This window comes from Pelophylax lessonae (genome assembly GCF_965119305.1).
Source record: "Pelophylax lessonae genome assembly, chromosome: 6".
In the NCBI taxonomy this organism is placed as follows: domain Eukaryota; kingdom Metazoa; phylum Chordata; class Amphibia; order Anura; family Ranidae; genus Pelophylax; species Pelophylax lessonae.
In genome coordinates this window covers 289040573-289058799 of record NC_138773.1, presented here as the reverse complement: position 1 = coordinate 289058799, position 18227 = coordinate 289040573, and the positions used below count along the sequence as shown (strand labels likewise).

The window sequence follows — 18227 nt, the reverse complement described above, 5'->3', positions numbered from 1 at the left end:
AATTTTTTTATGAATTAAAAATTGACTTTAATACCACCTTGTAAACATAAGAAACATCCTATCACCTAAGCATTCACTGAAAAAAACTATATACAAATTTGAAAATCAGAAATTTGAAAAATTGAAAATCCTACTTTATGTTCTTTTGTCAGCAATCAACGTGCTATAGGCACAGCTCAGAGGCAAAAATTCTCAGAAACTTTTTCTGACCATTAGCAGAAAACAAGCAAAATGGCTGTATGTAGCTATCCATCTTACCCCGCTATCGGGTCCAGTGCAATCGCTTTCGGATTATGAAGATCAAGGTCAACCAAGGTGATGCACACAGTCCCATTGCGGTTACATGTAAAAATCCTGTCGTTCCCATGATCCACAAAGTAAAAGTTTCCAGTAATCCAGTCAATGACCATTTGCTGAACATCTGAGGAAAGAAAAAAATAGATAATAATGAACGTTAACAAAGGAAGGCAAAATGTTTAGACCAGAATTCTGAGCAAGACAAATTGATTTTGTATTTTCTAAAGTTACATTTACAGAAGAGCGTTTTTGGCAAACATAATTTTGCAGTGAAATTACTGATTTGCCTATGTCAAAATTTTAGTAAAATTATCCTCAAATGTTGTCATGAGGACTGCTTAGCAAAACATGCTTATAAAAAAAAAAAAAAAATCACATTACTTTATTTTTTATCAAAGCCTTTTGATCAATATTTTAAAGGTTCACACGGGAAAGTGCTAAAAATGAGGCATGTGAAATCCAGAATACATTTTATACAGAAGATGCAAGCTGTAAAACAGCCCAAATGTTTTGTGAGTTGAAATGTCCCTGTTCATCAAGACTTAGTAGGAAGAGGAGAATTCTGGATGATAGAGCTGAGATTTTGTCCTGGTTCACACTACGGCGACTTGGCCGCCTGACAAGTCGCGGTCCATTCAGTGCAATTGGAACCGTTCTAATAGGAGCGATTCAAGTAGAAAATAGTTCCTGCACTACTTTTGACCGAAGTCGGAGCGACTTGCATTGACTTTCATTATGTGAAGTCCGTGCAAGTCGCGCCGAAGTCGCGGTGCACAGCGACTTCACTAGTCGCCCCCGAAGTCGTGTCACCATAGTGTGAACCGACTCTTAGGGTGGGGGTGTACAATCTTTTGACTTCCTGGGCCACATTGAAAAACCTAATTTGAGTAATAAAACTTCATTTTTTCTGTAATATTATTTATTATAAAAGTAAAAGAGGGCAACATAAAACTAACACAATATTTGACACTAGAGATGTATAGAACTGTTCGCCGGCGAACAGTTCCCGGCGAACTTAGCATGTTCGCGTTCGCCGCTGCCGGCGAACATATGCGATGTTCGGTCCGCCCCCCATAAGACATCATTGAGGCAAACTTTGACCCTGAACTTTACAGTCAGCAGACACATTTCCAGCCAATCAGCATACCTCCCTCCCACACCCTCCCACCTCCTATAAATAAGCAAGGGCAGCATCCATCTTAGATCATTCTGAAGCAGTGTGTGTAGTGAGAGTAGGGAGAGAGCTGCTGCTGCTGCTGCTGCTGCTGTTAAGCTAGGGACAGTTAGTCAGTGTTCCTGGTCTTGCAGTGTTCTTGGTCCACTACTGCTGTAATATCAGCACCCCAAAAAGCCCTTCTAAGGGCTGGTATTTGTGTTTTTTTTTTTATATATATATATATATATATATATACCTAGCGTCCCCAAAAGCCCTTTTAAGGGCTGGTAATTGAGTTGTTTCTTCTTATATATATATATCTATATCTATCTAGTGTCCCCAAAAGCCCTTTTAAGGGCTGGTAATTGAGGATTTTTTTTATTTATATATATACATATATATATATATATATATATAGTGTCCCCAAAAGCCCTTTTAAGGGCTGGTAAGGTAATAGAGTTTTTTCTTTATATATATATCTATATATATCTATTGTACACTGCAGTTGCCTGCCCGCTGTGTGTGAGAGGCCACAGACCTACCACAGACTGTACTGTGTGCACACCACACTCATTTCGGGTGGCACAGGCACAGTACCTTGCATTTTAAAAAATATTTTTTTTTTCCTCTGTCATAATTGCAGTGAGTGCTGTGTCAGGTCCACAGAGTGCACTGTACCCACTGCAGTGCACTGCCCACCACTGATATATATATACGGTGGCACAGCATCTTGTTGCAATAAATTGAAAAAAAAAAATATTTTTTATTATTGCAGTTGCCTGGGCTGCCAGTTACTGTCAGGTCCACAGAGTGTACTGTGCCCACTGCAGTGCCACTGTGTGCCCACCCACCACTGATATATAAGGTGGCACAGCAGCTTGCAAAGTAAAAAAATATATATATATTTTTTAATTGCAGTTGCCTGGGTGCCAGTGACTGCTGTCAGGTCCACAGAGAGTGTACTGTGCCACTGCCCACCCACCACTGATATATAAGGTGGCACAGCAGCTTGCAAAGTAAAATAAAATATATATTTTTTAAAATTGCAGTTGCCTGGGTGCCAGTGACTGCTGTCAGGTCCACAGAGAGTGTACTGTGCCACTGCCCACCCACCACTGATATATATGCCTGCAAGAGAAAAAGCCAGCCGCAGAGAAGCCGTATTCCTGAAAATATAAGAAAAATGCTGTTTTTTAGGGGTTCTGGACATGCTACAGAGCTGAAACTTGACAGGTACACTTTTTAGACCCCCCAGACACTGAATACAAAAAATGACATGCCTGCCTAAAAAAATGCCCGCTAAATGCCTGCAAGAAAAAAAGCCAGCCGCAGAGAAGCCGTATTCCTGAAAATATAAGAAAAATGCTGTTTTTTAGGGGTTCTGGACATGCTACAGAGCTGAAACTTGACAGGTACACTTTTTAGACCCCCCAGACACTGAATACAAAAAATGACATGCCTGCCTAAAAAAATGCCCGCTAAATGCCTGCAAGAAAAAAAGCCAGCCGCAGAGAAGCCGTATTCCTGAAAATATAAGAAAAATGCTGTTTTTTAGGGGTTCTGGACATGCTACAGAGCTGAAACTTGACAGGTACACTTTTTAGATCCCCCAGACACTGAATACAAAAAATGACATGCCTGCCTAAAAAAATGCCCGCTAAATGCCTGCAAGAGAAAAAGCCAGCCGCAGAGAAGCCATATTCCTGAAAATATAAGAAAAATGCTGTTTTTTAGGGGTTCTGGACATGCTACAGAGCTGAAACTTGACAGGTATACTTTTTAGACCCCCCAGACACTAAATACAAAAAATGACATGCCTGCCTAAAAAAATGCCCGATAAATGCCTGCAAGAGAAAAAGCCAGCCGCAGAGAAGCCGTATTCCTGAAAATATAATAAAAATGCTGTTTTTTAGGGGTTCTGGCCATGCTACAGAGCTGAAACTTGACAGGTACACTTTTTAGACCCCCCAGACACTGAATACAAAAAATGACATGCCTGCCTAAAAAAATGCCCGATAAATGCCTGCAAGAGAAAAAGCCAGCCGCAGAGAAGCCGTATTACTGAAAATATAATAAAAATGCTGTTTTTTAGGGGTTCTGGACATGCTACAGAGCTGAAACTTGACAGGTACACTTTTTAGACCCCCCAGACACTAAATACAAAAAATGACATGCCTGCCTAAAAAAATGCCCGCTAAATGCCTGCAAGAGTAAAAGCCAGCCGCAGAGAAGCCGTATTCCTGAAAATATAAGAAAAATGCTGTTTTTTAGGGGTTCTGGACATGCTACAGAGCTGAAACTTGACAGGTACACTTTTTAGACCCCCCAGACACTAAATACAAAAAATGACATGCCTGCCTAAAAAAATGCCCGCTAAATGCCTGCAAGAGAAAAAGCCAGCCGCAGAGAAGCCATATTCCTGAAAATATAAGACAAATGCTGTTTTTTAGGGGTTCTGGACATGCTACAGAGCTGAAACTTCACAGGTACACTTTTTAGACCCCCCAGATGCTAAATCCAAAGAAATTTTTATTTTTATTTTTTTTTAATTTTTCCAATAATTGGCTCTCTATCAAAAAATTATAATTTTTAAGAACTTTTTTTTGCGTGATCCCTCTCCGGCATGCCACAGTCCAGGTGTTAGTCCCCTTGAAACAACTTTTCCATCACTATTGTGGCCAGAAAGAGTCCCTGTGTGTTTTAAAATTCGCCTGCCTATTGAAGTCTATGGCGGTTCGCCCGGTTCGCCGGTTCGCGAACATTTGCCGATGTTCGCGTTCGCCACGGCGAACGGCGAATTTTAGGTTCGCGACATCACTATTTGACACTGCTTTTGATAAACAAATGCATCAATATCTGGTTGGAAGGATGTAGTAGCAATTCTCAATTAATTCACAAGGTTCTGATTAGATATTTTGGTTCTAATTTTAGTGATGAGTAGTCAAAATGTCAGAGTTGTCACCAAAACAGAAGGTGAGGGTAAATTTTCCAATAGAGACACTTGCTTGAGTGACAACTTTCTAAGAAAAATTCTACTTATTTTGTAGAGATTTCCTTTCACTTCCGGTTTAGTCCCCTGGACAGGAAGTGAAGGGACCTTTCTCAAAAGACTCAAAACTATAAAAGGCTTTTTGCAGGTACTACACAATGACATTTTATAGCATTGTGGTAGAGCCCAGTGAATCATCACAGGAGGTATTAATGAATAATGTACTTTAACCACTCGCTGACCACACGCTACCCTAGCATAAGGAACAAACTATTCAGAGAAAGGGAATACAATAAGACATGTGGCCACTCACTAAAACTTGAGGAAAGGCGGTTTAACCTTAAAATGCGTAAGGGGTTCTTCACTGTAAGAGCGGTAAGGATGTGGAATTCTCTTCCACAAGCAGTCGTATCAGCAGGGAGCATTGATAGTTTAAAAAAACTATTAGATGGGCACCTTAGAGACCACAACATACAGGGGTATACAATGTACGGTTAAAAGCAAACACACACACACATCATAGGTTGAACTGGATGGACTGATGTCTTTTTTCAACCTCACTAACTATGTAACTATATATGTAACTGAAGAGAGAAGACCCGCCTGCTTATGTAAACAAAGCAGGCGGATCTTCTGTCATACAGACAGGGAGAGATCAGCAGTTTCAGCTAAGCTACAACCCCGATCTCTCTGTGCCTGTCACAGAACAACCCCCCTCCCACACACACACACAGCCAGTAAGCATATTAGGCATACATTTAACCCCTTTGATCACCCCCAGTATTAACCCCTTCCCTGCCAGTGTCATTTATACAGTAACAGTGAATATTATTTAGCACTAATTACTGTATTAGTTACACTGGTCCCCAAAAAGTGACAAAAATGTCAGTTTGGGGTCCGATCTGTCCGCCGCAATGTCGCAGTCCTGCTAAAAATCGCAGATCGCCGCCATTACTAATAAAAAAAAAATAATAAAAAGTCCAAAAATCTATCCCGTAGTTTGTAAACGCTATAACTTTTGCGCAAACCAATCAAAATACACTTTTTGGGATTTTTTTTTTTTACCAAAAATATGTAGCAGAATACAAATTTGCCTAAACTGATAAAAAAATTTAATTTTTAAAAATGTTTATTGGGAATGTTTTATAGCAGAAAGTAAAAAATATGGCTTTTTTTTTTTTCAAAATTGTCGCTCTTTTTTTGTTTATAGCGCAAAATCTAAAAACCGCAGAGGTGATCAAATATCACCAAAAGAAATCTCTATTTGTGGGAAAACCTAGAACACCAATTGTATTTGGGTACAGCATCGCACGACCGTGCAATTTTCTGTTAAAGTAACGCAGTGCCGAATTGCAAAAAATGGCCTGGTCATTAAGGGGGTAAAACCTTCCGAAAGTACAGATCTCTTTAACCTTAAGTGTTATAGAGATCTGTACTTTCTAATTCAGCCTTTTTCAACTCAGGGGGCCTTGAGGTTTCTTCAGGGGTGCCTCAGCAAATATGCATGAATCCTGCCTTTTAATTACACAAAGCCACAGGTTTTTATTGTGCACTATTTTAACATTTCAGTCATCGGCGTTCCAACTACCAGTGATGTCATCAGTGTTGATTAGAAGGGTGTTGATTGCCTGCACAGCATCCTTGTTTGACCCTCCCCTGCCCCTCTCCATTAACTCTTGGGTCACATTAGCTGAGCGATGGAGAGAAACTGAGGGAGAGGAGTAACATTGGAGTACTAGTCGGTACTAGTGTGTAAAAGTGTATTTTCTTTGGAAGATTAAATCACTTCTAATGTTGGGTGTCCTACATGTGTTGATGCTGCCGCATTATGTAAAACTATTAGAATACATTTTTACATTTTAGAATGGGGTTCCTTGAGACTGTCCATTATCTTAAAGGGTGCCTTGAGATTGTTTATAATTTTAAAGGATGCCTTGACTGAAAAAAGGTTGAGAAACACTGATCTAGTTCATCATACCTCCTCTCAACCCCCTTCTCCAGTCTTCTGCACGATTAGGGCTCTTTTTTTTGTTTTCCGTATTTACTATATTGAAATTCTTCAGGCTTGCCCCCCCCCCCCCCCCCCCCATGCAATTAATTTGCCTAGGCAAATGACATTCACTGTCCTCCCTTTGCCTCCTGGGGTATAAACATCACACATCCCAGAAGGCAAAGCATTTCATTAAGTAAAAGAGGGGGGTCTGTTCTAGCGGGGCATCATTGAGAGATGTGCCGGATGAATCCTGAAAAGCCGGAAGCCTCTCGATTATGACACAGCAAAACATGGCGGCGCGGGATTGAGCGCTGTTAGAAGAGAAGAGGATCTCAACTGGACAGCACTGGATCCACTGGGTGGATGAGTATCTAAACTGTGCAGAACTCGTCACCATGAATGTAGGGGTTTAAAAAAAATGCAGTGTAGGGGGAGGGGAAGTTAAAAACCACTTTAAATTGACAGCAAACTTGGTTTTGGTGGTTTTCAAAAAAATGTAATTTGAGCATATATTCTTAACTAAGAAAAGGCCCCTTCTATTGCACTCAGCCTCCTCCAATTTATTGTTTTGCTGCTGTGATCTGACTTCCTGTTAGATGGTGATTATGTTCACTCGAATGGTCCCACTGTATGTAGACACATAGCCACCCCTCTCTTTATTTCTCCTGAAACGGACCAGGGACTATGGGGTTTGTATAGTGAATAGACCAGGGCACTTGTCTGCAAGTAACGTGCACTGCTCGTTCCAAGCAAGCAGAAGTAGGGGGCAAAAAAGAAGAGTTCAGGAGCATGTGGAGGACATTGCCTCTATTCTGAAAATTTCCCGGATAGGCAAAAGGATATTCATTTATTCCTATGGATAGGCTATACATTGATGAAACTAAGAACAGATCAATAGCGCTGGGTCAAGAGAGTGGGTTCAATGATGTTCCCTGTCATTCAACCAAGAAGACTGAGGACATCTAGTGGTGGGAAACAAGTACTGCAGAAACAGCTGGATTGATAGTGAGCACTGTGGCAAAAGTTGTTTTTTTATCTTTGAGTTGGCTATTTCTTTTTTGGATTCCTCCTTTAAACTCCAACTGTTTTGGTTCCTATTTGTTTCTTCTGTTTTCACTTGTTTTCATGAACATCCTCTCTACTGGCATTCAACATCAGCCAAAGACTAGACAATTACAAAATAAAATCCTGTTTCAAACCGACCTCCGGGTTCCCAGCTTGCAGTGTTTAGATGCCATTTTTTTTTTCGCCTATTTTGGATTTTTACACGTGTAGACGGCTTTTTCCCTGCCAGGACCCATGCAAAACACGAAGGCAAACAAAAGGCAACCATTATGAGCCTAATTTCTATGTAAGTGAATTCCTAGCCCGTTGCCAAACGATTATAAAATTATAATGGCGTCCCTCAAGCCTGGCATCTGAACCGCACAATAAAACAAGATTTATGGAGGTACACAATGATTACAATCTTTTCTAAACGCGTCTCGTAAATCTGCTATTATAAATCAAAAAATATTTTTTTTTTTTCTTCCCTGAATGCAAGAAGGCCTTTCACTGTTGATCTTAAGCTAAAACGCGTAATGTGTTATTAGTAAGGAAATCATCAAATACATACAGCCAAATGAGACGCACTGTTGAGGATAATGCGACACGACCACTTAATCCTGCTAGACTTTACCAATTCTAATTGCGCATCCCCAGGGAAATAATTCTGTAGCCTCTCCACCCTTTTATCAGAATATAAACCCCTACTGCGTCGACCATCTCTACCTTCAGCCTGAGAATAGAATTACCGCCACTGACAATTTTGACAATGCTTTGATTTTTTTTTTCCAAAGTAAAAACTAATAAAGTATGCTAACATTTTATCTGAACAATTTAATTGGGCTTGTTTGAAGATTCGTTTTAGTAGTTCTCCATGGCAAGGCTTCTATTTTATCTCCATATGCTATTCGCAATGATGCAATGGTTGGTGGTGTGACCTTGCAGCTCTGGGGTTTTGTGCTTAATTTCTATCTAATTGATGTTTTGTGTTTGCTGAAGGTGTTCACTAGTTATTCTATTTGTTCCTCATATTCATCAGAAGAGCATGAACATTTTCTTAAATCATAAAGCAGCATGATAAGAAGAGTTGAAAGGAAGGGAAAAGGACACAAGGAGGGTACCTTTATCCCTTTACATATATATCAAAATACATTAACTTATTTGAGACTTTATTTTTACTAAAGGCAGAGAATTCACATAAACGACTTGTAAATTTATTTATATATATATATATATATATATATATATATATATATATATATATATTTTTTTTTTTTTTTTTTAATTTTTTTGCTTTTATTTACTTTTTTTAAAGTATCTATTCCTTTTCCATACTGATACCGAATCAATAAAACCTTACTGGGTGCATATGAGAAAAATATATGTATATACAGTATTTTTATACAAATACACTATATTGTCAAAAGTTGTTGGACGCCTGCCTCTAGACCCACATGAACTTTAAAGGCATCCCAGTCTTAGTCTGTAGGGTTCAATAATGAGTTGGCCCACCCTTTGCAGAAATAACAGCGTCAACTCTTCTGGGAAGGCTGTCCACAAGGTTTAGGAGTAAGTCTATGGGAATATTTGACCATTCTTTCAGAAGCGCATTTGTGAGGTTAGGCACGGATGTTCGACGAGAAGGCCTGGCACACAGTCTTGCTCTACTTCATCCCAAAGGTGTTCTGTCGGGTTGAGGTCAGGACTCTGTTCAGGCCAGTCAAGTTTTTCCCCCCCAAACTTGCCCATCCATGTCTTAATGGACCTTGTTTTGAGCACTGTTCTAAATCATTTGGTGGAGTGTGGATTATGGCGTGGGTATGTTTTTTAGGGGTTGGGCTTGGCCCCATAGTTCCAGTGAAGTGAAATCTTCAGGCGTCAGCAGCATACCAAGACATTTTGGACAATTTCATGCTCCCAACTTTGTGGGAAAAGTTTGGGAATGGTCTTGGATCCTTTTCCTAAGCATTATTTTGGTATTTTCATCATAAAATGTTCCACACTTACGTGTCATTAAATAAACTACCGTTGTCTCACAATTGGCCAGATGTTGAGGGCAGAATAATTGATTATTCAGTAAATGGATTTAATCTTTTTTAAATACCCAGTAGCAAAAATCACAGTGTTCACATCCTAACGTTCCCCACCTAGATAGTCTAATTATAGTCTAATAGGCAGGTTGCCCCATTGGTAATGACTTTGAACCAATCTATACCTAATAGACTTTGATTTTCTAAAGGTGATCTGAAGGACCCTCCTTACATATTTGTTCATTATTTCCCCATTTGATTAGATACCAATATTTCCCCAGAATATGACGTAAAACCTCTTGATGACGTGTATGCCTAGGCCCACGACTCCAGTCTGAGATTATCTTTCTTATTTTACTTGAGGTACTTAAGGAAATATATACAAGACAACAAATCCATGTAGCCATAAATTGAATATGTATAGATTCTGACTGTGTTTTATTGTTTCACAGAGGCTGAGAAAGTGGGAATGTATACCCAAGAAACGCGTTGTGTAATCATCTTATTGTTTCCCCCAGTTGGACCCCAATTTCCATCTTGGAGTCATATTATGTTAAACGGAGGAGAGTACATAGCCCACTGTCAGATGATGACTCATGTTAAGGATGCGGTGGTCGGCTTCCCAGCCCGCTCCTTATTAACCGCCAGCTATTCACTGTGCCCTCGGCGGGCGAACATCCCACCAAGCGCCCCTGAAAATGTGGGCGTGCACTGAACAGCTTATGCTCGAGCCGAACTTATGCTCAGCCCGAACTGCTCACTCAACACTAGTGGGGAGTAGATATGCTGTAAACACGTCTACAAGGATTTGGGGGATACAGATAGATTTTTATGTCAGAGTAAAATGATTTATCAATTGTTGACAATTAATGCAGTGTGAGGTTGTTCCCTATTTACAGGGCTTAGATTTATTGTGCAAACGAAATCAGTAAGTTAATCGGTTAATTCTGGATTTAAATTCTTTCTAAGCTATAAGTAAAAACTTCTTGTTTAAGATGTCTGGCAGCCAGCCAAAAATTATTATTTGAACTTATAGCTGTAGCGTAGCACTTTCCTTCTTTTACTCTATGCAAAATGTTTCATTAATAACAGCTCTTGGACCAATCAAGTTATCATAATAGGCAGACCTCCCAGTTTAGCACCCAATGTAAGAAACAATTGCATTCGTCTTTCTCAGTATCAACAGAGCTAAAGCAAGTAAAAATCTACAGTGCAGTTGTTTTTCTTTTAATATCAACAATATACATAACGGAGTTGGAACTATTTTTTTTCTCTACAAAAGGGAAGTTTCACTTTAACCACTTAAGCCCCGGAAGATTTTACCCCCTTCCTGACCAGGGTTTTTTTTTGCGATTTTTTACTGCGTGAGTTTAACGGACAATTGCGCGGTCGTGCGACGCTGTACCTAAACGAATTTCACGTCCTTTTTTTCCCACAAACAGAGCTTTCTTTTGGTGGTATTTGATCACCTGTGTGATTTTTTTATCATGTGCTATAAAAAAAAATAGTGTAAATTTTGCAAAAATAACAATATTTTTCACATTTTTTTATATGAAATTCCCCAAAAAAATTTAAAAATCTAAATTTTTTAACATTTTCGGCCAATTTGTTTTATGCTACATATGTTTGGTAAAAAAAATCGCAAAAAGCATATTTTGATTGGTTTGCGCAAAAGTTATCGCATTTACTAACAAAGGGAAAGATTTTTGTTATTTTTGGTGTTTTTTTTTTAACGAGTAATGGCGGCAATCTGCGATTTTTTTTGCGGGACTGCGACATTGCGGCGTACAGATCGGACCCTTGACTGACATTTTTGACACTTTTGGGGTTACCAGTGACATTACTACAGTAATCAGTGCTATACATATGCACTGTTACTGTAAAAATGACACTGGCAGGGAAGGGGTTAACTGTATTGGAGAGGGAGGGGTTAAGTGTGTCCTAGGGGCGTGCTTCTAACTGTGATGGGACATGGCTACTACTGTAAAAACAGAGATCAACGGTCCTACATAGTAGAACCATCTGATCTCCATTTTTACACAGGGGAGAATGACAGGCGGCTTGTTTACATTAGCCGCCTGCTTTTCTCCCTCTCTACCGACGATCACAGTGTGACCGAAGGACATCGGGTCCACCGGTCACACACACGAACTCCTCAGTGAACGAGCCGGGGCGCGCGCGCGCTATTGGCTCACAAGCCGGTCACAGGCTAGTGACGTATATATACGTCACTTTGCCTGGCCGGGACTGACCGCCGCAGTATATGTACTGGCGGCAGGTCGGCAAGCGGTTAGTAAAATTTAGCTTTGAGTCAGAAGTAACTTTTATACACAATTCACATATAATCAATAGAAAATAATCAATCTACTTACTGTGTAGGTGCTGAGATATGTACATTGTTCTCCCTTCTGTGAAAGTCCACGTCTTTGTTATCTTGTGGCATTTCAGTTGGTATGAAGACTTCCTGGATTCAATCCAGCAGACGGTGTTCTCATCATACAGAAAATCCAGCGTTTGAATTCCATTTGCATTCATAGGGCTCCTGGTGGGTGCTTTGCCCCCATTAAGATCCAGCACTTCTATTGTTTCAGAGTTTGCAATCAAAAGAACTGAAGGCCTGTCAGCGGGCTCTAGAATTAAACATAATGCAATCATAAGTATTAATTTGAGAGTAATGTCGATCTGCATATCACATAGCAAAGGAAAGCAAGAAAGAGCTAAGACTATTGCTGCTGGAGCTTAAAGCTGAACTCCAAGCGGATATGAAAGACAAATTAATTCAGCTCTGTATTCATTAATAAATCATTAAATGTGTTTTTTTTAATTCAAGCAGTATAAGTATTTGACTCTGACACAGTATCATTCTGTTGCAATTATTTTTGCTTGAACACAATAGGCCAAATAGGCTGAAAAACATAAAAAAAAAAAGCCCAAACCCACATTTAAACACCATTGAAGTCAATATCCAAAAAGACGTCTGCACTGTGTCTTCCTAGGTTACCCAATGTGTCTTCTTCGATCACACAGAGCTCTTCATTAGAGCTAGGATAAGAGGGGATACCCTCGAAATGTGTCAACATCTGCTACACATCATCAGGTGTCATCTGTATCTGTTGAGAGCCACGGCTTGTGGCTTTGGTCAGAGTTCCTTCTGTTGTTTGTTAGGAGCCTAAAGGCCCATACACACGATAAGAAAATCGGAAGTAAAATTTAATCTGACAAACAATCTGCCAATTTTCGGATCGTTAGTATGGTGCTTTCGACAGCCGATTACGAATTTTTGGAGGAAGTACCATGCCACAGAAGGGGGTATAGGAGCCATTAGGAGAAGCCTTCACCTTGCCTTAATGTAAGTTTGTAATGATAATTGTGCAATAAACCTTTATTGTCTCACTGAGTGGCGCCTGTCCTCTCTTCTCTTTTGTGACAGCGGGATTTTTGGCTTCTGCCTGCCAACAGCGCTGCCCTCCGAGTCAACACTGGAACTTTGCATCATCCAGAATTTCTTTTTTTTCCCCCATCCCCTCCCTTCTTCACCCATATCCCAGTGCGGGTCCCACTTGTCGGCACAAGCGCCCAACACATCCTTCTCTGTTTCCGATGTCCTCCGGCCGATACCGGTGTTCTATCAGAATACTGCTACCTATCAGATTCTGCAACCGAAAGTGATGCTCAGAGGAGAAAACGTACTGCACATGAGCCATGCGCTCCAACATGGGCACTATGCGTTCCAACATGGGCACTATGCGTTCCAACATGGGCACTATGCGTCCAATATGGGCACTATGCGTTCCAATAGCTTTCCTAATGTGACAGAACACAAAGCAGCAGAACTCGGGATTACCCTGTATTGAAGCTTACCTTGCCCCTACGATCCCCCGATGTCCTCCGACCGATGCCAGTGTTCTATCAGAATACTGCTATCTATCAGATTCTGCAACCGGAGTTGACGCTCGGATGAGAAAACCTACTGCGCATGCACCACGCATTCCAACATGGGCACTATGCATTCCAATGTGACAGAACACAAAGCAGCAGCAGATATGTTCTTATACCCAAGCAACTCTTGAATTGCAGACTGATTTTAGCAGTAAACTCACTTTATACTGAAATAGACTATTGCGCCGCAACCGAGTGAAATAGTATATTTCACTATATAATCAGTTTGTCGCTGAGCAGTGCGGGGTGTACCAAGATGGACATCGTCACCTTCTACCCGCAGGTTTCTCGCTATATTTACTATATTACAACAATAATAGAAATTTAATACTGTTATTCAGTCTATAAGGTCAGTTTACTGGTAAAATAAATCTAAAATTCAAGACTTGCGTGGGTGTAAGAAGATGTCCGCAGCTGCTTCATGTTCTGTCACATTAGGAAAGCTATTGAAACGCATATCGGCCATGCTGGGATGCATGGCGCATGCGCAGTAAGTTTTTCTTTCCAAACGTCACTTCCGGTTGCAGAATCTGAGGCAGCGGTATTCTGATAAAACACCGGCATCCGTCTTCCAGGTTCCCTTCCCTGTGAGTGTCGTGACGCAAGGGGGCGGAACCGGGCGGGAAATTAAAAAATAGTACACAAAACATGACATGATACATTGTAATGTTAGGATTACATTACCGTATCAAACCATTTCACCTTAGTTTTGTCCCTAGTGCTTTGACCAGTGCCCTGGCTGCACTTTTACAATTTTATTCCTTTTATTTTTATTAATAATATTTTATTAACCATTTATTAATTTATTAATGCATTTATTAATTTAATTTATTAATTAATTTATTATTAATTTTTATTCACTTTTACTGTTTTATTCCTAAGAATTACAGGCCTACTATATAAAACAACAGATTTCCATGCAAAACAATATACCGCTTTGACATTCAAAAATACAGACTCAGACTGCCGCATGCTCGGAAACAGAAGAACACATACAAAACAATGTTGAATTCTGTCAAATGAGAATTTTCGTATGAAACCTCTTCACTTTCCAGATGAGACTAGCATGCAACAAAAAAATGGACGAAAATGTGTCCGATAATCTGATCGTATGTACAAGGCTTTACACTTATCCAAGTTTGTGAGTCTATGGTGTGCTACTTTTATTTCAATAAATGGTGCCATTGATGATGCACTAGGCTGGTGTGCCTTTTTTTTTTTGCTTTTTGTATACTTTTGAAGTCAATGGTGATGGAATTCAGATGGACTGTAAACGTTACACTCCCACCACTCAATGACAGATTTCTGGCTGCGGTAATACTGCCAGGAATCCCGGGTGATATCATTAGACAAATTTGGTCAGTGACATCACCCGGGATTCCTTGCAGTAAATATGCATTAGCCTGTAAATGTATTCTTCAAGTAGTACTTGAATATGCCTTGGTTTTAGCCTCTTGTAAGCAGTGTTGCTAGAACACATCCACAATTGATCCATCAGCAGTTCAGCTAAACAGGCTAAAAATCAGCATAAAAACCCAAACCAAATTTAAATCCATAGTTATGGAAATCAGGTGAACTGTACATGCCACACTCATATCACTAAATTACATATTTTTGGATACAGTAATACCATTGTGAATCCCAGGTGATGTCATTAGCCAAATGTAGTCAATGACTTGACCCAGGATTCCTGGCAGTAAATAATAATTAATCTGTCATTTAGCAGCAAGAGTGCAGTGCATACTGATTGATGGACAACAGGTCATTTTGATTAAAGTGGATTGCCTTGCTGGACAACTTGATATACCGATTTGTCACCCGCTGTTCTGTACTCGCTGCACCCCATTGGTGTGGCAGCTACAGTATTTCACAAAAGTACACCCCTCACATTTTTGTATATATTTTAATATATCTTTTTATGTGACAACACTGAAGAAATTACACTTTGCTACAATGTAAAGTAGTGAGTGTACAGCTTGTATAACAGTGTAAATTTGTTGTTCCCTCAAAATAATGTCTTAACTGCTGGCAACAAAAGTGAGTACACTCCTAAGTGAAAATGTAAAAATTGGGCCCAAAGTGTCAATATTTTGTGTGGCCACCATTATTTTCCAGCACTGCCTTAACACTTTTGGGCATGGAGTTCACCAGTGCTTCACAGGTTGCCACTGGAGTCCTCTTCCACTCCTCCATGATGACATCACGGTGGATGTTAGAGACCTTGCGTCTGAAGATACCCCACAGACGCTCAATAGGGTTTAGGTCTGGAAACATGCTTGACCAGTCTATCACCTTTACCCTCAGCTTCTTTAGCAAGGCAGTGGTCCTCCTGGAGGTGTGTTTGGGGTCGTTATCAATTTGGAATATTGCCCTGCGGCCCAGTCTCTGAAGGGAGGGGATCATGCTCTGCTTCAGTATGTCACAGTACATGTTGGCATCCATGGTTCCCTCAATGAACTGTAGCTCCCCAGTGCCAGGAGCACTCATGCAGCCCCAGACCATGACACTCCCACCACCATACTTGAGTGTAGGCAAGACACACTTTGTCTTTGTACTCCTCACCTGGTTGCCACCACACACTCATGACACCATCTGAATCCATGTCCTTAGTCTGCTTTTCTTCAGCAAACTGTTTGCGGGCTTTCTTGTGCATCATCTTTAGAAGAGGCTTCCTTCTGGTATGACAGTCATGCAAACCAATTTTAAGCAGTGTGCGGCGTATGGTTTGAGCACTGACAGCCTCTGCAGCAATGCTGGCAGCACTCATACATCTATTTCCCAAAGACAACCTCTGGATATGACGCTGAGCTCATGCACTCAACTGCTTTGGTCGACCATGGCGAGGCCTGTTCTGAGTGGAACCGCTTAATGTTAAGTTAAACCGCTGTATGGTCTTGGCCACTATGCTGCAGCTAAGTTTCAGAGTCTTGGCAAACTTCTTATAGCCTAGGCCATCTTTATGTAGAGCAACATTTCTTTTTTTCAGATCCTCAGAGAGTTCTTTGCCATGAGGTGCCATGTTGAACTTCCAACGACCAGTATGAGAGAGTGAGAGCGATACCACCAAATTTAACAGACCTGCTCTCCATTCACACCTCAGACTTTGTAAAACGAACGAGTCACATAACGCCGAGGAGGGAAGATAGTTAATTGGGCCCACTTTGGACATTTTCACTTAGGGGTGTACTCACTTTTGTTGCCAGCTGTTTAGACATTAATGGCTGTGTGTTGAGTTATTTTGATGGGACAGCAAATTTACACTGTTATACAAGCTGTACACTCACTACTTTACATTGTAGCAAAGTGTCATTTCTTCAGTGTTGTCACATGAAAAGATATAATCAAATATTTACAAAAATGTAAGGTGTGTACTTACTTTTGTGAGATACTGTAAGTAGTAGTTAGGAATAAAACCATCCAGCTACTAAATAACAGATTCCTGGCTGTAGTAATATCGCCATGTGATGTCATTTACCAAATTTGGTCACTGATGTCACATGGGTTCCCATTACTAAATGTGAATTGCTACAGCTAGGAATCTGTCATTTAATTACTACATAACGCCACACCTGGGGGGCTTTTTGTGCTATTCTCATGACAATATATGAGGCTTTTATTGGGTACACTGCTTTGCTAAAGAAAAAACATATGCTATATGTTATTATAGGCTGACAAAAGTGTTGAAATGTTTATTTTTTAATTAATTTATCATTGTACAGTGTGGACTGGTGTTCCTAAAGGTTTATTTTTTTATTATTACAATAACTTACATGATATACTTACCTGCTCTGTGCAATGGTCTTGCACAGAGCAGCCCCAATCCTCTTCTTTTGGCTCCCTAGCAGCACACCTGATTCCTCTCCCCCCACAAAGTGCCCCCATAGAAAGCCACTGAGGAGGGAGAGAGCCAAGAGAGCCTCTGATCTTGTGCACATTGCTGGATCTAGATCGGACTCAGGTAAGTATAAGGGGGACTAAGGGGGAAGGTGCACTCAGAAGGTTGTTTTACCTTAATGCAAAGAAAGCATTAAGGAAAAAACGTTCTGTTTTTACAACCACTTTAATATGTAAGTTATATGTAAGAAAAAGTAAACTGATTCCTTTTTTTATTATTATTTATATAAACAGTTTATTATTCAAATAAACATTTCGTTCAGGATGAACTTAAAAGTGAGAGCTCGGTAGAAGCTGTTTGCTTTCAGACTCTCTCTCTCTCACTGATTAAAAACACAGGGATGGGGGAAAAGCACTGCCTTGATTTATTCAGCTGTTCAGGTTTTTTTTTTTTTTTTTTTTTTAATGACACAGATAAGAATTGAGAATTAAACCTGTGAAAATGAGCCTAGAGATTTTTTTTTTCTGCCTAGAAACATAAATATGAAGTAAATGATGTAATATATATATATATATATATATATATATATATATATATAGATATAGATATAGATATAGATATAGATATAGATATACAATAACACTATACACTCCTTTCCAAACTCGTAATAGGAATGACGTGGCCCTTGCTAGAATAGATGAGTAAACTACAGGAAAGATTGAAATAGAACCAGTGCCAGGACAAGGTCCCCCAAATTCTAAGAGGTAGATGCCAACATATTGTCCCTCCTAGTCCAATTTTGTCTAGTTTCTGGCACAAATATTTTTCTACAAGCTCTCTTCCACAATAATTGTATTATCCATGATTTGAGATTCTATATACAGAGCAGTTTATTAGTTGTAACTACAGGGGGTTGGAATAACAAGATAGCTGTAAGAAGGGCC

At 40.0% G+C, this 18227-nt stretch overlaps 1 protein-coding gene across 6 annotated transcripts in view; it reads right to left on the bottom strand.

Annotated features, from left to right (window-relative positions):
* The window catches only part of LRP1B (LDL receptor related protein 1B), a 2177452-nt gene that overhangs the window by 1192686 nt on the left and 966539 nt on the right, over positions 1 to 18227 (bottom strand). For all 6 annotated transcript variants that reach the window (XM_082262163.1, XM_082262161.1, XM_082262165.1 and 3 more), the window contains exons 6-7: positions 11882 to 12139; positions 259 to 421 (exon numbers count right to left, since the gene is read on the bottom strand). In XM_082262163.1, coding sequence (XP_082118289.1) covers positions 259 to 421; positions 11882 to 12139 — 421 coding nt within the window. The remainder of the gene's footprint in view (positions 1 to 258; positions 422 to 11881; positions 12140 to 18227) is intronic.